The following is a 22,790-nucleotide window of genomic DNA, read 5'->3' as shown; positions in this document are numbered from 1 at the left end:
CGCAGCCCAATCGCGTGTGAAACTTCCCGCGCACCCCTGAAATACACGCACGCAGCCCAATCGCGTGTGAAACTTCCCGCGCACCCCTGAAATACACGCACGCAGCCCAATCGCGTGTGAAACTTCCAGCGCACCCCTGAAATACACACACGCAGCCCAATCGCGTGTGAAACTTCCCGCGCACCCCTGCAATACACACGCCCAGGGCAATCGCGTGTGAAACTTCCCGCGCACCCCTGTAATACACGCGCCCAGGGCAATCGCGTGTGAAACTTCCCGCGCCCCCTGTAATACACGCACGCAGCACAATCGCGTGTGAAACTTCCCGCGCCCCCCTGAAATACCCGCACGCAGCCCAATCGCGTGTGAAACTTCCCGCGCACCCCTGAAATACACGCACGCAGCCCAATCACGTGTGAAACTTCCCGCACACCCCTGAAATACACGCACGCAGCCCAATCGCGTGTGAAAGTTCCCGCGCACCCCTGAAATACACGCACGCAGCCCAATCGCGTGTGAAACTTCCCGCGCACCCCTGAAATACACGCACGCAGCCCAATCGCGTGTGAAACTTCCCGCGCACCCCTGAAATACACGCACGCAGCCCAATCGCGTGTGAAACTTCCCGCGCACCCCTGAAATACACGCACGCAGCCCAATCGCGTGTGAAACTTCCCACGCACCCCTGAAATACACGCACACAGCCCAATCGCGTGTGAAACTTCCCGTGCACCCCTGTAATACACGCGCCCAGGGCAATCGCGTGTGAAACTTCCCGCGCACCCCTGTAATACACGCGCCCAGGGCAATCGCGTGTGAAACTTCCCGCGCACCCCTGTAATACACACACGCAGCCCGATCGCGTGTGAAACTTCCCGCGCACCCCTGAAATACACGCACGCAGCCCGATCGCGTGTGAAACTTCCCGCGCACCCCTGAAATACACGCATGCAGCCCGATCGCGTGTGAAACTTCCCGCGCACCCCTGAAATACACGCACCCAGGCCATTCGCGTGTAGAACTTCTCGCGCACCCCTGAAATACACGCACACGCTCCCCCTGGCCCGATCGCGTGTGAATCTTCTCGCGCACGCGTGTTCCCGACACCCGTAATACGCGTTCCCTGCTTTTGCCAGTCCGGTAAACTGGTACAGTGTTGGCGCAGCCCTTTGCGATGGTTTTGCGATCTTGATGGCTTTTCCTTGCACGAGGGCGTTCTTGGGGGCGTAACTGGTGCTGCTGCAGGGTCGCTGCGCCACTCTGCGCCACGTCTGCTTTTGGAGGCGAGAATCCATGAATACGCTGTGCGCGGAAATTGATTTTATCGCACGCGGCTGGCGCAGACATTCGCACGGGCACGCTGTGCGCCAGCCGCGTGCAACACTTTTGAGAGGAATTAAATGAATCGGCCTGACAATGTGCTTCCCCAAGACTTGGGGCCTCATTACACGGAAGGCGGTAAACCATGGTGCTATTAGCACCATGGTTGCCGCCGGTACCATACCAGTACCACCATGGAGAAAAGGGGAATTACACCCCATTCCAAGGTTTGCGGGGCGGTAATTCCCCCTTTCTCCATGGCCCTTCCCCATTCCCATTTTTGCCCCATAGGGCATAATGGGAATGGGGAAGGAGCTAATTACGGTACCGCAAATTGCGGTACTGTAATTAGCACCAAGATCCCTTTATGGGACCCAACTTTAACGGCTGGTCTACACCAGGCGTTAAGGTCGGGTCCCGCAAAGGGACCTCGTAGTAAGGCGGTAAGTGTTAACGGTCACCGGTACCGTTACCGGTGACCGTTAACCCTTACCGCCTTCCGTGTAATGAGGCCCTTCGTCTAGTTTACCAAGGAGGACCATTGTAACCCCCAGACCAAGTGGGACCCGTTCAGGAGGGGTTATTGCTATATAAATATGGGGTATAGTAAAGGAATTAATAGGAATAAAGTAAAAGACCAGGACACAAGGATGTTTTTTTTAAAAATAGTTTAGTAAAAGTAAATGTGTATTTGTTTTTGACTGTACTGACTGTACCAAGGTCCCCATCATGGAACACTGAGACTGCGGGACAATGAACAGGTCACCCCTGCCAACCGCAATAGACTCACCTGCACAGAATCCAAAAAGTGAAGAAAAATACTGTTACAGATTGAAAGTTGAAGGGAAGAGAAGACAAAAGGAGAGGAGCAAAGGGACAAAGGAATGAATAAGAAGAAGAAAAGGAAGAAGAAAGGAAATCAGTGCTGGCTGGTGGTTCGAAGCCTCAAGTGTCCCCAGGGTATCTTGAAAGCGAAAAGCCAGGATGCATATACCAGCTGCAGTCCGGTGCGAGCTAAAGCCTCAGGCTGCGTGTGGGGTGAGGCCTGGGTGATATAGTGCCCGTGCCCAAGACAGCATTTGTGGGGCGAGCCCGGTATATGAGCATGGCCACCCAAGGGCCAGACCGGGATAAAGTAAAGTCTCGGCCGCGTGGTTAAATTATGCCCCCCTGCCCCGGCCCACGTAGATAACTGGGCGTGACCTGTGGAGGTACAGTCCACCCAGGGGCCAGACAGGGTTGGCTGGAGAAAGCAAAGGACCCGGTCTGCGTGTAGCACGGCAGCCCGGGCAAAGGTGGCAGCGGGTGACCTAGTGGCTATGGTCCACCCACACCAGGGTCAAATGGGGCGGGGGGTGAAGAAGATGTAACCCTGATGGTGCCAGCAGAGTGAGGGGGCTGCCAGCACTGCCGGGGGGACTGTGCGGCATCAGCACTCCCCAGGGCCAGACCAGGAGAGCAGAGAGAGCAGGACTTAGATGGAGTCCAGCCACATCAAGTTTGATGCAGCCAGAGCACAGCGCTGAGTGTACGGTGACCAGCGGAGGATCCGCCATGGTGGGCGAGTCCAGGACAGAGCCCAACAAGGGAATTTACTATGAAGGGCAGACTGCAGCTGGCAATGTTATTTGAAGGAACATAAAAGAAATGTGTTGGAAGAGAGTGAGAGGTTGGGAAGGAGAGTGTGGTGCCCAAAGAAGGTGTGAATAGGAACTTGCAGAGAGGGGTTTGTGCAAAGAGCATCTACTACTCTGAGAAATGTCTCAGCAAACACTGAATGAGAATCTAAACTGGGGCATGTATGGAACAAAATACATGTTTTTATTTAAAAGCGTATAAGGGCCAAAAACATCCCCTCGGGTGAACTGTGCCTTATTTAATATCAGTAACCCAGGAGGGTGGCCCATCTCCTGTACTAACGCCTTTAAAGTGCAGGTTGCTCAGCGCCTCAGCGGAACAGCTGGTCTGGGATGGGAGAGTGGTTCCAGTGTGGCCCATTTCTGGCCCGGGGTCATTTCAGTATTCTGCACCCCAAGGTCAGAGACATAAAAACAGGGCTAAACCAGCCATCTATTTATAGAACTTATTTCTGCAGATGGCAAGGACGTACAGTATTTAAAACCTTACACTAGAAAATCTCTTGATACTTCTTGACCTTAAGAATTGATACGCCTCCTGTTAACCTCTGACAGAATTTCTTGTCAGTGGAAGTAACCACTGACTTCGAAAGCGCTTGCAGCATTTACATCAGGGGTCTGCCACCTGCAGGTGCCCAGCTGTACCCTCGCCAATGACAGTGCTGGCCAAACATCATATTTCGATGTCTGGCTTTGGCACAATAACTCTTAGCAGCCCCTTATTGTATTTGGATGTGGGTACCTTGGGTGAACAATGAGTAGTGGGAGAGCAAAACAGAACACAGCAATTACATTCACCGTGGCACCCGCAATGCAAGACGGGTATCTCAATAGGGGGTCATTGGGTAAAGTCATGAATCAGAGCCAGGAGTATGGGCACTGCCACAGTGAAACACACAACAGTGGAAAGAAGAGGCACGCCAACCGACTCAGGGGCTCCTTGCCTTATGATCATGGGATAGAAAGCTAGGAATCGTGCCAGTGGATTAGGGAACAGGATAACCCCTGCCAGAAGCGCTGCATCTTCTGGCAGCCATGTGCTTGCGGACAATGAATGCAAAGCTACCTGAGTTAAAAACAACAAGCGAGTTGTGGCCCGCAGGACTTCACCGAAGGGGCAATGACATAAATCAATGATAAAAAGGGGATGTGCGCGAAGGTCACATAAATCACCTAACATGTATTACTGTATTAATTCCACATAGAATCTGAAACGATTTTTAACAAAAGCATGTATCGGGCACATGCTCCAAAATACACGTAGAAAGAAACGAAACATCAACGAATCAATTAACGGTGAAAGAACACATGCATCGACACATATAAAGTGCAAGTAACATCAACAACAAAAAATCATCAATGAGCGAAGTGATAGATGGTAACCAGAGTATGTTTAAACATTTTCAATCCAGTGCATAACACGTGGCCGTTCATGTTACTGAATAATAAACCGCAATGCTCCTAAATGGCTGGTGATCCCTAGGTCTACTAGATAAAGACAACATTATAATAAAACATCGTTTTGTTGTCTTCAATGTTGAGCTCTCGAAGCTGTGCTCAATGGTCACAACTTCTTCTGGTGTCATCAATTCCACCTCTCAAATGGGGACAATGTTTTCATCAGGAAAGCCTCCCTTGGTCTATTTGGTAAAGACAAACAAATGGGCCTCATTACGACCCTGGCGTTAACCATGGCGCTTTTAGCGCCATGGTTGACGCCAGTGAATTACCAACTCCGCCATGGTGAATGGCGGAATTACCGCCCCATTCCAAGGTTGACGGGGCGGTAATTCCCCATTCACCATGGGCCCTTCCCCATTCCCATTTTTGCCCCCATAGGGCTCAATGGGAATGGGGAAGGCGATAATTACGTCACCGTAAATTACGGTGCCGTAATTAGCTCCTAGGTCCCTTTGCGGGTTGGTTCTTTAACGCCTGCTAAAAGCAGGCGTTAAAGTGCAACCCGCAAAGAGACCTCGTAATCAGGCGTTAAGGGTTTAACGGCGCCGACACCTTTTACGGCGCCGTTAACCCCTTAATGCCTGGGTTGTAATGAGGCACAATGTCCCTGAGCAGTGTATCCAAAACAGTGACTAATGTTAATAAGCCAAATCTGATCATATTCACTTACATATGTTGTATACCAGTAAATATCGCCATCTTCGTTTTTGGAAGAAACCTACAAAAGTGATAAAGTATGGGATTGAGTAACTGTCGCAATACTGAACCTCTCTTACCCTTACTGTTTAGCCATACTGATGTGAGATGAACTTACAGTGAACGTCTGCCATTTCCACTAGAACCATCAAATCATTCCATCAGATACCCCTCAGATACCCCATTCAATCTTCTTTTCAGAGGGAATCCTCAAAAAGGCATGAATGAAAGCGCTCACAATCATGAAAGCTTCTGATTCCAATTCAAAAGACATTGGGCCTCATTGTGACCCTGGCGCTAAGGGGTTAACAGCGCCACAAAAGGCTGCAGCGCCGTTAACCCCTTAGCGCCTAATTACGAGGTCCCTTTGCGGCTCCCGACCTTAACGGCTGGTCTGGACCAGCCGTTAAAGTAGGGACCTGCAAAGGGACCTTGAAGGTAATTACGGCCGCAATTTGCGGTACCGTAATTACCACTTTCCCCATTCCCATTGAGCCCTATGGGGCAAAAATGGGAATGGGGAAGGGCCAATGGTGCATGGGGAATTACCGCCCCGCCAACCTTGGAATGGGGTGGTAATTCCCCATTGCACCATGGCGGACTTGTTACAATACCGGCAGCAACCATGGTGCTAATAGCGCCATTGGTTACCACCGGTGTTGTAATGAGGGCCATTGTATTGATCCTATGGATACGCGGGTGATTCCCTAACCACCTGGTTCACTAAAACGATCTATCGAACGGAATCCATAAGTGAGGCGCCAATGCGCCCGTTTCCCTTCATGTCCAGGATGCGACCATGTAAGCCGCTTAAATATACGGCGACTGTTCGTTCTGATATGTACCAATTCAAACGCTGTCCTACTCAGGCTAACACCTGATTGAAGCTGCATGCGTCCGATGTACGGACTAGAAAAGACTTGACCACTAGGGATTAGAAAAGACTAGACCACTAAAAAAAGAGGTTGTGCCATGTGGTTACCTTCATAGAAAGAAGTTTATACGGAAAACTTTAACAAAGTGAAATGTAATTTCCATAAATGTGCAGCATACATAGAACTGGTCCTTTAATATATAACGGAAGCTGAAAATATCATATAATAGATACTGAAATGTGGTCACGCCAACTTGACACTGGGAACGCTTGTGTTCTAATCATAAAATAAGTGAAAGGGAAACATGACAGGTCCAATGATATGATATAATAGTTTATTTATATAGCGCCTATTCACAATGTGTTTCAAAGCGCTTCAAGGCAAGGGAGGGAACAAAAGAAAATACAATGACATTCTTACAGGCCATGAACAGCAAGGATGTGAAATTAACTATCATACTCGGCGTGACGACATTTCAGATATTGCAAGATCTAAGACACAGATAAGGAAGGGAGGAGGAGAGTGGGAAGGAAATGGAAACAGGTGACTACAGTACTAGGCCTGACAACATTTCTGGTAGAGCCGGAGAAAAACAAAAAGTGAGGAGAGGGGTGCAGAAAGGGAGGGGAGGAACAAAACAAGCGACTATCGTACTAGCTCTGATGACATTTCAGATAGTGCTGGGGGGGACAAACAGATAAGGGGAGGGGTGAGGAGACAGACGAGGTTGCTATATACTATGTCCAGGGACAATTCTGATAGACTGAGTGCATTGAAGAAAGTAAGGGGACGAGGGGAGGAGATAGGAAAAGGGAGAAAGGGAGAGGAGGATACAACAGAGAGTAAGCAGTCAAAAAGAATGGAGAAGCAAGAGGGGAGAGGTTATACAATTGCAGAAGTCAGTAGTAACACATAGGCCCTCATTACAAGTCAGGCGGTGGACCATGGTGCTATTAGCACCATGGTCCATACCGGATTCCGCCATGGTCGATGGCAGAATTACCGCCCCATTCCAAGGTGAGTGGGGCGGTAACTTCCCATTCACCATTTGCCCTTCCCCATTCCCATTTTTGCCCCATAGGGCATAAAGGGGATGGGGAAGGTGCTAATTACGGCACCGTAAATTACGGTGCCGTAATTAGCACAAAGTCGCTTAGCGCCTTGGACTTTAATGCCTGCAAAAAGCAGGTGTTAAAGTGTGAATCAGGCGTTAAGGGTTAACGGCGCCGACGGCGCCGTTAAACCCTTAACGCCTGACTTGTAATGAGGGCCATAATGTTGCAAGCCAGGATACAAGATGAAGATGGGAACAGCATGATTCAGGGCCACCAGGCGTACAAGATGCAAAGTGGTGTTATACATAGAAATGTCTAAAAATTGGGTATAACTCAATCAAGCTCTATATACAGCCTAACGGATGCCACTCATCCGTCTCGTTCAAACCATGTATACAAATCTCTAAATTGTACATCCACTGTTATTACTTGTATGAGAGTGCCTCTTCTTTCGCCCTCATATCTCCACCATCTAAGTCCATCTTGGTTGTGTCCCAATTCCATAAAAGGTTCAACTAATAGAGCAGATAAGGTTTTAGTTCTAATTTTCGATCTGTGTTCCACTATGCGAGTTCTGAACTGTCTAATAGTTTTTCCAACATGAGTTATACACATTTTGTTTATCGCTTCGACCTTGAGGCCTATTGAGACATTAGATTAAGGTTCTTATGCTCTTTGAAACATGGCGTGAAATAGTGCAGTGAGTGTGAATCACCTATTTCTGGTACGTATTTGGTCCTCATGAACAGTACCAGACTGCAAGCACTTATGCGTAAAGTCCTCTGTGTTAGTGTGAGCTTCCTAAACTGCTCACCAGTGCATATCAGAATATCTTACAGGGTCAACTAGGGAACTGTCTTTATTTGAAACAGATCTATTTAATGGGTCCATTAATGCTATTTTTGTTTGTCTTCCAGATTACCTGAAACCTGTGGAAGAGAACCCTTTTGTTGCCCGGCGAAAAACGAGTGACCTGCATTCGCTGGACAACCCCGATTACCACAAGGCCGCCAATGGGAAAACTAAGGTGGAGGAGGAGTACGTGAAGGAGCCACTTTACTTAAACACTGTTGCCAACACCTTGCAAACTGCTGAGTACCTGAAGAACAACAGTCTGGCTGTCATTCCCGAGAAGGCCAAGAAAGCTTTTGACAACCCCGAGTACTGGAACCACAGCCTCCCTCCACGGAGCACGCTCCACCACCCCGACTACTTGCAAGAGTACAGCACAAAATACTTTTACAAACAGAATGGGCGAATCAGGCCCATCGTGGGAGAAAACCCTGAGTACCTCTCAGAGTTCTCGCTGAAACCAGGCATGATGCTGCCCCCTCCGCCTTACAGACACCGGAACACAGTCGTGTAGGGTCCCCTTTTCCCTTCAGAATTACTGAAGTGAGGGGAGTCAACTTCCCTGTTACCCTCCTGCATCTCACCCTATTCTCAACGTCCTTCCTAAGCCACCTCTCCTTCTCATTCTCTCTCAGGTGGGCTTGCTCTACTAGTTGTTCTCCATCCACTGATGTTTCTGCGTGATTGAACACACGTCACAATTGGATCGCCCAATAGTTGGAGGGGAAGTGACGAGAAGAAAGACTAGCTAATGTGTCATCACTTTCTCTAGACTGTGCAGAGTTGGACATTGGGTGACAGGAAAACTTGAAAGAGGAGGGTGTAGCGATGCTGAATTAGAACGGATCTCTGCTAGAGTGTCTGCTACGCTCAAGTCCGTTTTTTTTAAAACACAAATGCTCTGGGTATGATTTGACAATATCTGCTCCTTGGAGCATGAATTTACGAGAGCACACTCAGTATTCTTGGTGATAATGATTTTCGATATACATTTTGTCACCTGAAGATGGGAACTACAGCTTCTTTCTACAGGATTATCATGCTCCATAAAAATGGATGGCCAGCTTTGCATAAGCCATCTCCGTCATGGACACTTCAGACTCCACCACAAAAAGAAGGCTTTGACATTTGTTCTGCGCAGCCTCGTCTTTGGAGGTCATCACCACTGGTCAGTGGTCACCATGTGTGTCGACAATGGAAACTATGGCACGTGGCATTAATAGGCCGCAGGCCAGTCTATGTAATATCAAAATGGCCCCATAGAAACACGGAGACCGAGTTGAGCCTGGACATAGAAAGAAGTTGGAATCCACCAACCTCTCAGCCACTAAATAATAAAGAAGAAGGTGCCAAGGACCACAATTAGTTATTTTTTGGTGGCTAACAGCCTAAATTCTATGTTTTATACGTGTTTAATTTCCTATCCAACTCAACTCAAACTCTCTCTAATTCAGCAATATGGCCATATTTACATGTTCTCCTTTAGTCCAATGAGGAATGGGAGGGAGAGTTTCTGTACATAGCAAATGGTTAGGCCAGGTCATTAATAGACTTACAAGGTCCATATTGGGCTGAAAGAACATTAAATTAATGCTTTACAGCAATTATACATCCCGGAGGGTACGCAGAGGGGCAAGAGTACCATGCCGTGGTACTTGTTCAAATTCATTTTGTGCAGTCTGGCTGTGCCTAATGGGTCCTTGTGTTCAGGGCCATAATGACTAGGCTGTCCATTTCAAAGGTCATCATGTCAATGTGGCCTGGCAGGGGTGGGGGGAGGTTGGGAGTAGGTGGGGTGAATGGGTAAAAGAACTTTAACTGCCCGATCTGCAATTCAGGAAGGTGAGGAGTGGCAACTAGGCAGAGGCCTGCCTGGGTCTCCTGTGGACAAGCTGCTTTGCACTCAAGATGTGATTTGGTGTAGATGTGTCCCTTGTTACTGGGTTGTTCAAGGGATACTGAAAGAAGCAATATGGACGCTCTTAGCAATGTAGACTGTTTCAAAATGAAATACATATTGTAATGTGAAATAGTGTGCAGGTATATGCACACGTATTTAGTGGGCATTCACCTGTCCTTCCACAATAAATTGATAACTTCCTCTTAAACTCAGTCCCCAGGAGACCTGTCTCAGCACCAGGGGACTTGACTGCAATTCGTGGAGACTGCCTGAAGGGAAAACACTTGTAGCAGTTGGCAAAATAAGAAAACTCACTCAAACTATAATTTGCCAATCAGAAGCCTTAGCACGCTTGTTGCATGTCCCCTCTCATGAGGGATGATCGGTTGTATGATTGCTGTATCTTTGTAAATCAGGGTTGTGCAACCTTTCTTTCTTCAGATTTGTGGACTACAACTTCCATCAGCTCTAGCCAGCATAGTTAATGGTGAGGCATTGTGGGAGTGAAAGTCCGAAAGAGACGAAGAGCCATAGGTTGCAGACCCCAACAGTACGCAAAGAGGACTGTGGGAAGGCCAACATGAAGAATTATTTGGATTTTTTTGGGAGAGTTTTAACAATCTTCCCGGAAGTGACTGTTAAATGTATTTCTAAGAGCACAATGATGGAATTGACTCTACATTACGCAAAAGCAGTCAAAGGAATGGCCTCCTGCATTTGACTCTATTTGGGAGAAGAATAAAAACCATTTATCTGTGGTGAAACAATCCTGTACCACGTATTGCATAGTGTGCTCTAGAATGATGGGTGAGTGGCGCAACACTGTATATGACAGGGTCCTGCAAACGTTCACTCTCTGGTTCTTTTGCACTGCAATTCCCATCAGCCCTAACCAGCATAGGCAATGGAGGGGGATTGTGAGAATCGTAGTTCAAAACATCTGAAGAGTTGCATGTTGCAGCCCCATGGCCTATGGCATGAAACCTCCAGAAATCAGGAATGAATCTAGTGATAGCCAAGAGCACACTCATAATTTTCTTCTGTTCAGTATCATCTATTCACTGTTATTTCAATAGAGTTTTTATTGTTATATGTTTTTCTATAAAAAGTGATTTTGTTTTCAGTAGTATGTGGTTTCAAATCCCCCTCTGCCTTGTGCAATGGACTAGTGGCATGTGAGCCCCATGATGGAGACTTCTGTATCCGTGTGCATGGCTTGCATACTCTCTCCAAGGACAAGCCCGCCACCACGTAGATCTATGTGGGTGAAGCAATAACGAAAGGAGCGAACGCAAATGAAAATTAGCCTATATTGCCCAATCAATACGACATATTTAGGAACGTCTCGGCAGAATAGCTCAGCGGCAACGTGCTTGCCTTGGAAGCAAGATGACACGGAGCAACACAGGTTCGAGATTCGATCCCCGGGTCCGCGCTTAGAAACCTCTGAGGTATTAAGCGAGTCAAAAATAACCTATCATAACTTTAAGACCAAATATTGCTTGGGTTTGTCATCGCGGTTCAAGAGACCACTGTACAAACAAGTGGATATGGACCATAATGGTAAAGTAGCATTAGATCAAAGCTCCTGTAATGTGTATACTCTTGGATGCAAGACATAAAAGCTCACTTCTAGCCTGCATGTCTCAAGTTCAAATCCCAGCAAGGCCCAATCACCCCCTTCATTCGTCACCGGACGAGTGGCTCAATTCGGGCAAGGAGTTGGATTACTGTGGCTCACAATTTCGGTAGCACGTGACGTACCTAAGCTGGCAGACGTCGGGCGGCACCCAGTTTCACTAGATGAGCATTGAACGACCATAATTAGACTTGGTGCCTGGACGATAACTTCAGGTGTGTGGCGTGAGTGAAGACAGCACGAGATTGGTCGATGAGAAAGATTATAGTGGCCGCTCCTCTCTCATTAGAGAAAGGGACGTGCTTGTTGTCTTTTTCCGCTGGCTGTGACTGACGGCTCTGTCCAGAAAGCAGAAGACCTTGGTCTGTCTTCCCTGAGCCTCCCCCGCAGATGGAATCATGTTTAGCGGGGTTGTGTACGCCTAACAAAGACAGCTCCCCAGCTGGAAAGGAGGAAACTGGAGTGACAGGAGCTGTCGGCGGGTTTGATGCCGGATGCGCACTACAACTCCAAGAGGCTGGTTTCCTGTCTGTCAAGCGCTGATTGAACGCTCCGTCCCTCTAGCGCGAGCTGGACTACGTGGCTTCCAGAACGAGGCTCGCGGAGCGCGCCAGGTTCAGACAGAAGGCCTGGACGGTTCATATAGGCTGAAGCATCCCCAGGAATGGTGTCTTTCAGGACGACATACTTATTGGTTTCGTAAGAGTGAACAAGGTCACGGCAGTTTGAAGATGCGCGGGAGTTCGTGGGGGCAAATTTGAAAATTATATACTCCAGTAGTGCGGCCAAAGAGCTTCCTGCTGGGTGATAACTCTTTACTCAGAAGCAAATGGAGAGCCGGGCAGTCCAGCCTTCCTCCTCTTTCAGAGAGCAGAGCCATCAGAAGCAGGCAGCCCTTTCATGCAAGGAGTCCGTGGTTAAAGCGTTACACCACATGGCTCCTTGAATGAAAGGGCTGCCTGCTGCGTGTGAGCTGGGGCACACTGGTGTCACACCTTTGATGCGACCAGTCCCTTCTTTTGTTTAAAAGGAGGCGCTGGGCTCATCAAAGGTAATAATGCCAGTGCGCCCAAGCTCTACTACTTTTAGCAGCCCCCTGGGGGGGTGGGGCTCTTATCAGGGGGCGTGGCCTAATGTACTTAGGTCACGCCCCCTGATGAGAGCCCCCCCCTCAATTTCTAATCCCACTGAAAGCACTGTTATTGAGGATACATGAACATTATCCCAACCTTGAACTTCGTTAATCTCCAAGCACATCCACTGGCCCACATCAAATATCTGAAAGCAGGGTTAAACATGCTGCAATACATTAAAACTTTACAAAAAGATCTGTCTTTAAAGTGACCCAGACTTAAGGAAAACTTTGCACACCATGGATCCCACCTTGTGGCTTCATTTTGTGGACAAATCCTAGTTAAAGCAATGGAAGGAGGCGATGCGTATCTGAGATGATCATGGAGCAGGTTGGGCAGCCTCTGTGCATCAGAACAAAGAAAGGCCGTCAGTGGAGAGTGTAAAACCTGAAAGGCTGCTAAGCAATTCTGTTATGCTTTCTTTGCCAGAGCAACAGAGCCCCCCAACGTGTGGCAGCCTTTTTCAATTGAAAAGGAGAAATGCCCTGACGGCGGTGGTGCACATGGTCCACGGTTTCACATTTAGGGCATGTTTAGGACAATGCAGCATCCGCTCCCCGACGTCACTGTACTCCTAAGAATACATTCAGTCGTTCTGGAAATGTCCGAGCCGCTTAAGGGAAGCACATATTATAAGGTAGTTATGGAACCAGAGGGGCAATATTACAGAAACGTTGCACCACTTCAGTTGCAATTTGTACTCAGGGAAAAAAAAACGGACCCATTGCAAAATAAAAATATTCTTTTAATGCATCTGTACAGCAGGGCAATGTTTGCCCTAGCCCTATGCTTTGCTGAAAAGATGCATTGAAAGAATACATGTGTCCTTGCCTGCCATGAGAGAGTGGATCTAGGGTTTAAAGCCTCCCATTCCATGTAGCCCAATTAAAATGGCATTCTAATTTCAGTTGCAGAATCTATAACAACCTACTTATACAATGGATGTGTCCAGAGACAACGGGAACCAACTGGCCATGGATCTTTCTGTCATGTAAAGGATCAACTGTAGATACAACAAGCGAGCAAGGAACATTGGGCCTGTCTGTCTGCCACACCAGGTTTCTATTTACAGCCAATCTTCACCAATTGCGGTAAAGCAGGGGATCTGCTCACCGATAGGACGTCACTGTAGCTCTGAGATTTTGAAACACGCCATCCACTTGGTTGGAAGTTGTAAGGTGGTCCGGCCTACAGCGAGGTTCATGACCGAATCCGTGAGCCATTCCATAGTCAGCTCTCAGGCCATGCTTCCCACTAGGTATGGGACTGAGCGGGTGGTGAGATCGAAGGCTCCCCCAGCGGGTAGGGTATGGGTATGGAAGTGATTGTGATATCAAGGGTAGCGACCGTGCCTGGCACATTGATTTTAGTTGGTAATAAGAAGCTCCTCCAACAGTTATTGCCGTAAAAGGGCAAACCAATGCCCTCAAAAGCCACCCTTTGGTTAGTTAAGGCTTACCCTGATGCCCTGAAAAGGTCACACCCAGCCACAGTGACAGGTCAATTCAACCTCCTGAAAGGTTCCTCCCACATCTAGTGCAGGGAAAGGGCAGTGTTTTTTGAAGGTTCTCTCACCCATGGTCTATTGATAGTGATGTTTGAACAGGGTTCTACCACAGCCAAACCACTGATAAGACAGTGGTCATGAAAGCTCCAGCCAAAACCACCTGCAATTCATAATATAATGACTTCCAATGTTCCTCCTGTACTTAACACATTGACAGCCCAGTGTCCTTGGAAGTCCCACTACAGGTAATGCAGGGAGAAGGTGGGTTTCTTAATGGTTCCTCCTAAAGTTCGGTGACCAATAGGACGGTATTATCACTGGTTCTGCCCACAGTTTAATAGGATGCTACTTTCAAATGCCCCACCAGCAGTTCTTGCATGCATAATCTGCTGCACCTGCGGCTCCCCCATCCTCGATGCATTGACTTGATTGACAGGAAAAAGTCTCCTTCTGAAGTCACCTCAGCTCTTGTACATCCTTACTGTGTCTTTCCTCAGTTACTGGAACTAGATGAGCTCATGCTGCCCCAGAAATCCCGGGACCGACTATGAAAGCTAGAGCGCTTCACTAAAGATGGAGAACCTACAAGGCAACATTTTTCACTAGCGTGGGTGCTAACTGTTAAGTCCTTTAAATTTTCTGCTAATTCCCATTTTAATTTTCTAAACATTCGGAAGAATTTCTATCACCCTGGGGCTAATTCTGCTTGTGCTCACACACATGCTTTCAGCGTTCGAAATTAAGGGGAGCTCGGAGATATTTAGCTCCTACATGTAGCCTAGAAGAGCCTGGTTTGCTTGAAACCAACAGCTACAAGGAGCTTTGTTTAGATCCCCAGGCCAACTGATGCTGAACAAACACACCTATGTGAATTTAAGTCATCATGGGTTGCAAATAATTGACAAAATGATACATTTGGATCGGTATCCAGTCTTTTCATTGAAAAATGTTTCATCTAAACATTTTCCATCAAATTTTTTCAAACGAAAACATGTTAATCGAATGTATTTTTGTGTGGGGTAAAGGGTTAATTTTGTTTGCAAAATGTTTGGGGTGGGTTTTTAAAGGGTCCTAAAAAAGGGTTTGGGGGAGACCCCCCCCCCAAAAAAATGTATTGAATGAAAATATTTTGGTTATAAAATATTCGATGGAAAAATGTTTAGATGAAACATTTTTGATGAAAAGACTTGGAACCGTTTGGATCTAATGTGGAAGTTAGATTTGCAAACGCTGTGTACTAGCTGCTTGTTCCCCAGTGGTAGCTCCTGGTCACTGGTTAATGCTGGATACCCAGGAGCTGCTTTTAGCTCCTGCTTGTCCAATCCTAATTTGTATCCCTGCACTTCTTTTGAGTATGGTTGCCCAGGAAACCTTCATATTGCATCAGATGGTCAATTATTGTTTCCTTGGTTTGGTGAAGTCAGCCCAAATATTGGCTTCCAGCTCATTTCTCAAGGCTGTGCCCCTTCCCAGGCCCCTCCTTTCCACCGCTAGAGACATCCCAGAATCCAATAGACATGGCACAAGAGAGAGCTTGCCACATGGAGGGCAAGTCTTGTACTCAGAGTGAGCATCTGAGGTTTGGTGGAAGACTTGAAGCCCACAATACTTGTGAAGGATAAACTATTTTTGGTATGACTACCTTGTTGAACTGTGAATGACAAATTCATATATGTAAGCTGTTGTTTCGAGTTGAAGCACTATGGAATTATGTAGCATAATAAAAGGTTACTGCTGTTATATGGGTCGATAAATAAACGGAGCGTCTGTGTGGAGGGCAGCTGGCGCTGAACGCACCTGTTCAAGAAAAACACCTGGGAACATTGTGCAAGGTTGTCAGCTGTCATGGGGTGCCTCATCTTTTATTTGGGAGTTGTTTAAAATGTTATTCGATTGTCTTTTCCAAGAATATATCACCCATTAGTCTAGAACCCAAGCTTGAACGCGTCGCTACGCGTTTGCCAATATAGAAAGATCCCTTCGGACATATGAGTTCTTTGAGTTCATTGTGTTTTGTAGCATGCTTTATAGTGAAATGAGGCTATTTTACTATCCCCTTTACCAGGGCCACTTTCATTGCTGAGGGCAGTCACCCCTTGTACATTGCTAAAGGTGTGTTTTGGGTTAGGAAGTGGCAGACAGGTTGTCACCTGGATATGCTGGGATAGGATTAGAGAAAGAGCTGGTCAAAAGCGGCATCCGCTCACGCTCAGCTCTTCATCTAGCCTGGCCAGATGATTTCATATCACGGCGGAACTGGCTTCTTCTGCTGAGCTTTCTAGGACCACACAGATATCTGATCCAGCTTCACCTATACATAACCTTGCAGGCTGTGGACTACAACATTGTACTTCACTGCCTCAACACTGCCATTGGCGAGCAGAAACTGAGCCGCTTTATGTAGTTCCTATACACCTGTTCGATTACATGTGCCACTTTTCTCTCGTTTTTCAAGGTTTCTTGAGACGAAATGAAAGAGAATATCAAAATGTTCCTGCTGAGGATGAGCGTTTCTATTAAGAACACATCGCTGCAAGCAAGGGTCTGAAAAGACTCCTCTATGCGCTGTCTATGGTCACATAGGGTACATATCCCACAGCCAATCTTTTAATGATTAAAGGATGTGCTCTGGAGAGCACACATTCTGCAGTTTATTGGATCTGCCTGTGTAGACATGTGTGCACAGCAAACCTTTGTGAACACCGCCACCTGTAGAAGGTGTTGTTCTTCTCTTGGGTGTGTACTTGCCCTACACAATCAAGGAAAACGTTTTTTGGAATCTGGCCCAAAGTGTGCATAGATGAATCGCTGATATCATGAAACCGCCTGTCCCCACCCCTCCCCCTCTCCCCGCAAGCGGGGCCTGCCATGTTGAGTCGCCTTGGTCACCAGCAATCCGTTGCTCGCTGACGGATAGCCTAATTCACTATCCGCAAAACGTCAAAATGTTGACCCTTGACTGGTATACGGGATGAATTACAGTAGATGGTTTCGCTTTGCAGGAAACCACAGTTTGATCAGAAAGCAGACATTTTCAGTAAATTAGATTTTTGTGTGTGTAAGCTACAATTAAAATGGAAAAATCCCCGTTACACCATAGTGTCTTTTTTCTCAGCATTCCGTGCTGCCTGGAACATTTGTGCCCCCAACAATGTAAGTTTCCAAAGCTGCCATAATGGATTCTGTCATTGATCAATCTTAATCAGAATAGAAAGCGTGACTCCAGTGGTGCCAAGGGGGAGCCTAGACTTCATCTGACAATTTTTGGAGGCTTGCGGTGCATATCTTACCGTGGCAAAGATTTGCGACGCGGAGGCGCTCTCCTGCTTCTCCCTCTGCCGATCCATCACCACCACCCCTATTGCTGTCCTTTCCTTATTGGCTGAATAAAAACATTTTAAAACCATTTCCGTGATTCTTGATTTTCTGAAATCAGAAAAAATATGAATTAATATTGATGCCAAGCCACTGCGAAATCAGTAAAGACGTAAAACTTCAATATCATTTCATTGTTGGAATAATACCAAATAATTTCGATGTTTACTGCTGGTACAAGACATGTGGAAAATATTCACTGAATATTTATCAACAGGATCCTCGAGTGTAGGAACATCAAATATTATCATCTGCATATGCATGCCTCTTGCTCCGATACCCTCCATCGAAAGTATCCGTACCATATGAACGCCAGCACAATGCGTGCCTATACAAATTTCCTCAGAGGGACACTGTTTTATGCACATTTTTAAGTCAGAATTTCTACTTTTTCGAAGCTGAAAAGAGGGAGTTGCACAATGGAAATTTGCATACGAGCGCCGTCCTATGAAGAAATGGTTCTGTCTTCATCTTGGGATTTAAACCCTTGGTGAAGGGCTGCAGGATTATCTGTTTTATCTATGGCTCCATTTCATTGTCAAATTCTTTGCACAATTAGTCACAGTGCACGCTGTGCGATCACGAGGATGTGCAGTTAACATCTCTGTGCAGCGTGTGCCCCTTTGAAGCCCATGACGGAGAGTAAAAACCTGAACAGGTGTGATGCTGGATCTATATGTTGCGGTAAGACTATGAAAAAAGGTCGGACGGTAAAACCAACTTTTCGGTTCAAGAGATCAACCAAATGCTTAACGGAAACAAAGATAGGACTCTCGACAAGCTTAATTTCAAATGAATAACTATTGCACCCAAAGAGTCTCCCTGAAAAACAGACTCCTAATCCAAAATAAACACTAATAGGTTTTAAAACATATGGTAATCCTGTATGGATACAGCATTTGTAGCTAATTTGGATTAGCTACAATACCCTTAATTTCAGTCTGTCTAAACATCTGTTCCTCTCATAAACGCAGGACCACTTCCTCCAAAATTATTCAAATAAGTCACTGCAGATGCGATTGAGGCAGAGCTGGGGTGGGTAGACACAAACATGGCTCTCATTCTGCAGCTTCTAACCTAGAGAATTTGATTGGCTGACTCAATGCTCGCTATCCAAATCAAGCAGTTTGACTGGTTGATTCCTTCATCACTGAATCAGCAAATGTATCAGCAGGTTCTTGCATGGTACCCGAATCAACTACTGAAATGAGGCAATGTCATCCTTTCTGCCTGGCTCATACTGCACTGTTGGATGATAAATGACAAATGAATGCCTAATCCTGCTGCAATAGTTGTGTGGCTTCATCTCAAACTGAGGTTGGCAACCTGAAGCCCTTCAAATGGATTGGCCTACAACTCCCATGAGCCCTAACCATGGCTAGGTCCTGATGGAATTTGTAGGTCCGAACATCTGAAGTTTGCCTACTCCTGATCTAGAATAGGCATCTTGTTCTTTGCGCTTTCTTTAAATCTGAACACGCAAAAAATCATCCATATTTGTGAAGTCACTGGAAATCCAAGTGTCTTACCATTACCTCCAAGCTTTTCCTGTGGAAATGTCCATCTTCTGGCCTGAGACACCCCAAAATGTCTTGTTCTGAGTGTTATCTTTGGATGGGCACTAGAACCAGTCTGACCACATACCCAGACATCTCTTCAAAAAATCCCTTTCTCTAGTGCTCCAGGCATCTTTCTTAATACTAAAGCAATTCCTTGAATGATCTTATCATTTACATGCACAATATTTATGGCACACTAAGATCTTCTCCCAATGGCTAACTTGAGCAAGATGCTGGGTGTTAGCGAACCAATTTTCTAGTCTAATGCCAAGGTGCCCCCGAACCTTTTGCCCAATATCCATTGAAGATACCAAAACCACTTCCCACTTCTCTTTCCAAACTCCTGGGCAACCCAAGGACTCTGTTTCTGGACCAACTCCTCGGAAAGACTCTTGGTGTTGTCTACATGCCGTTCAAAGGGTGCGGATCAAAGTGAGCTGCCTTCCACACAGTGCAAAAACACTACTGTATGTTACTTTGAAAATGTGAATAGTATTTTTATAGCTCGTTGAAGACACGGCTAGATGGATATGTAAATAAAGATGATGCGCTTTCTTCCCCTCCAGCCCTCCCCCCGCACCGCCGTGCATACCATGATTTCTCGCATAGTCGTCCATTAGGCTTGATTTGTATATAAGTAATTGGCTTGTGATTTTTCTTTCCTTCTCCCCTCTTTTTTCTGTTTGTTTGACAGTTCTATTTTCTGACATCTCTTGTGGTTGTGTGTTCGCCGTGTCGTGACGTGTTCAGCCTCCCCGCATTCGCTGACATCATAAGATTTGCCAATCGTTGTGTGGTGTACAGTTTACCTTTGAGCCTTTAATTTGCATCTTTTGTTCTTATATTTCAAATATGAAGGATTATGCACTGTTTGAACGCAGTAAACTAACTTTTTATAAAAATACATGAAATAGGAAACTGTTTTAGCATTATTTCTTCGTTTACGTGCTGTTTTTCTTTTCTCTATGGTTGAAAATGGCGGGGAGCGGGAAAGTCTGAGGATATTCCGCTTCCTGCAAATTCTCCTGTTTTTTTCTCTTCAGTTTTTCCCTGTGGATCAGCTTCTGGTCCTGAAACTACAGTATTGCTGTTCGTTTAAAAAAAGAAAAAAAAAAAACGTAGAACTCCCCCCTGCTTTTTTCTTCATCACATAATTCTCACCTCGGATGAACAATTTGAAAACTGTTCTGCGTTTTTGTTAAATGAATCTGTCAGAAATATATTTTTAATTTAATATAAATGAAATTCAATAAAATATGGAAGAAAATATGTGTTTTTCCTCTGTCATTGTTAACTTTGAATTTTGTTTTAATTAATATTACCTGGCGGATCAAAAGATATTGCTAAATGTTGACTCTAAGCATCACATTTCCAACAAATGTTCATGTTTTTTTTTTTTTAAATTTCCTTTTTCATGGAACGGTTTCATCTGAAGTTGCTTTTTAATGGCCCTTTATAAGCCAAGGTGACAGACAAAATATCTGTGGATACACATGTTCCATATTTGAATCATTGGTTTATGTACCCTTGTGCTATGAGATGTGCTAAATCACCGATTGTAGGCGAGTGGAAGTTTAAGGTGATGTTAGCATATGGGAGGCGTCTGCGACCTGTGTGTCTCCAGGTATTTGGACTACAACTCCCATGATCCCTTGCCATTGAGTATGCTGCCTAGGGTGGGTAATAATTGTAGTCCAAAACCTCTGGAGAGTCATAGGATGCAGATCCCTGGATATTGACGACTTAATCACATTGGGGCCACTTTACAAAGAAACCCATTGCTTGTTTGCGCTTCCCATAATTACGTGGGCAAAAAGACAATTTCATGGCACTTTTTTACAATGTTTACCTACACTTCTTTGATGGAAATAAGCATTGGAGTAAAATACAAGAGGCATTTCAACTCAAAATCAGGCAGCATACCGCCCTATTGGTATGAGGAAGGCAATAAAACAGGCAACATTTGGAAATGGCACATGCTTTTACCATTAATGAAGCACCACATGTGAGGTCCTAGGGGCTTGCAGCGTTGAGGTGCTGCCAACAGCAGGCAGGGACGTCATTTCACCAAAATGCCAGGGGTAGCAGAAGTGACATCACACGACCCTTGACCCCTGATGACATCACAGGAAGTGATGTCATTTGATCCCACCCCAAAGTGATATCGCGGGAAGCGATGGAACACGACCTTTCACCCAATGACAAAACAGGAAGTGGCATCACATAGCATTGTACACTACGAAAAATATGGGTACGATATCACTATAATGTGATGTACATTTCATACAAGAATGGATGGCCATATCTATTGTTAAGATCAGTGTGTATAGGCCCAGATTATGAAACGACTGTGAATGCAAGCAGGCGTCCATGACCAAATGATAATGATGTGTTATTGTATAGCGCTTAGGCTTAAGCGCTTTATATAGAAAAAATATACACACAATATCACCCAACATGTGTTGGTACTCTTTTATCAACCTCAGAAGGCTGAGTTGAGACATTTAAGAACAGACTGAATCAGTGACTCACCCCCTGAAGTGTGCCTGAAATAAACCTTTAATGAGTCTAGCAATTACTGTATAGAATTCTAGAAAGACACATTATTTGGTCTTCCTATTCTTTCTTATTTAGAATCAGTGCTGAAAGTGTTAGACTTGTGGCACTCCTGTTCCTATTTTTCTTCTTTTTTTTAAGGGGCCTGAACAGGAAAGCCAGCCACTCCAGAAATAAAGAGCCACATGGTGCTGGCCACAGCCCAGGAGCTTGCATTAGAAAAAAAAAACGTTTTTTTTTTGTTTTTGTTTTTTAGAGGTAGCAAGGGAGACCACAGAGGTCGCAAGGGAGACCTCAGAGGTTGAATTTGCGACCTCTGGCGACCCCTAAATGACGTCCCTGACAGCAGGTCTTATCTTCCCAACTCAAGCGGGCTCATTGCATTGACCTCAGAAGAATGAAAGGCTCTGTGTGCTTTGCAGTGATACCAGCCTCAGCAGCAGGTGCTTAACCAAATGAGCTGTCTGAGCTGCTTGCCCAGTAAGGAGACATCTAAGCTCAGTCCAGGTACTAATATTTTACGCAGAGTTATTCTGAAACCCTCATCTCATTTGCTGTCACATAACATACGAATCAGGGACATAATTTGGAGATTGCCAGGGGTAGCAGCTGCTGCCTCTGGCTCCCCCTCTGCTACCCCTAGACACGTGCTACCCCTGGGCGCTGGACAAAGAGGTTGTGCCTAGAGCATATATCTGTATTGCACCTGAAAAAGGCAGTTGTAAATGCAGCCAAATCTGCCACAGCTTTTTTCACCTGGAATCTCGATCTCGTTAGCTGGAGAAATAACAGGGATGCAGGAAAAAACCTGAAGCCGCTATCACTAACAGGTTGGCAGTCCATTAGTGAGGAATGCCTGAATGGTTCAGTTGAGAGGCGGGGCAATCTTTGCAGCTCATACCCAGTACTGTAGCAACAGTAAGGGTATGGGAGCTAGGTTGAGCTAGCTGGGAATGGGTAAGAGCAGCCTGCAATACTCAGTGACAGCACAGCATGAACACAAATCTCATCAGTGGATTTGCACGTTCATTGAGCCACTGGGTCTGTGATGAGAGGGGTGTGGCCCAGTGGCTTCTGCCACCAATCCTGCCTGGGCACTGTGTGACCTGGCCCAGATCTGCCAGAACTGCATCACAGGCACACAGTAGATGGATGCAAGGTGAGATAATTAATTTACATGAAGTTGATCTGAGCCTTTGAAATAAACCATCTGTAGCTTCCTCAA

At 46.0% G+C, this 22,790-nt stretch overlaps 1 protein-coding gene across 4 annotated transcripts in view; it reads left to right on the top strand.

The window, feature by feature from the left end:
* Window positions 1–20,276, top strand: part of ERBB4 (erb-b2 receptor tyrosine kinase 4) — a 2,687,977-nt gene extending 2,667,701 nt beyond the window's left edge. For all 4 annotated transcript variants that reach the window (XM_069615918.1, XM_069615916.1, XM_069615919.1 and 1 more), the window contains one exon: window positions 7,962–20,276. In XM_069615918.1, coding sequence (XP_069472019.1) covers window positions 7,962–8,410 — 449 coding nt within the window. In that variant the 3' untranslated portion in view covers window positions 8,411–20,276. The remainder of the gene's footprint in view (window positions 1–7,961) is intronic.
* Window positions 20,277–22,790: the final 2,514 nt, after the last annotated feature.

Source organism: Ambystoma mexicanum, chromosome 9, assembly GCF_040938575.1.
Source record: "Ambystoma mexicanum isolate Mex_15411 chromosome 9, UKY_AmexF1_1, whole genome shotgun sequence".
In the NCBI taxonomy this organism is placed as follows: Eukaryota; Metazoa; Chordata; class Amphibia; order Caudata; family Ambystomatidae; genus Ambystoma; species Ambystoma mexicanum.
The sequence above is the reverse complement of the archived record's forward strand: the minus strand, read 5'-3'. Positions and strand labels throughout refer to the sequence as shown.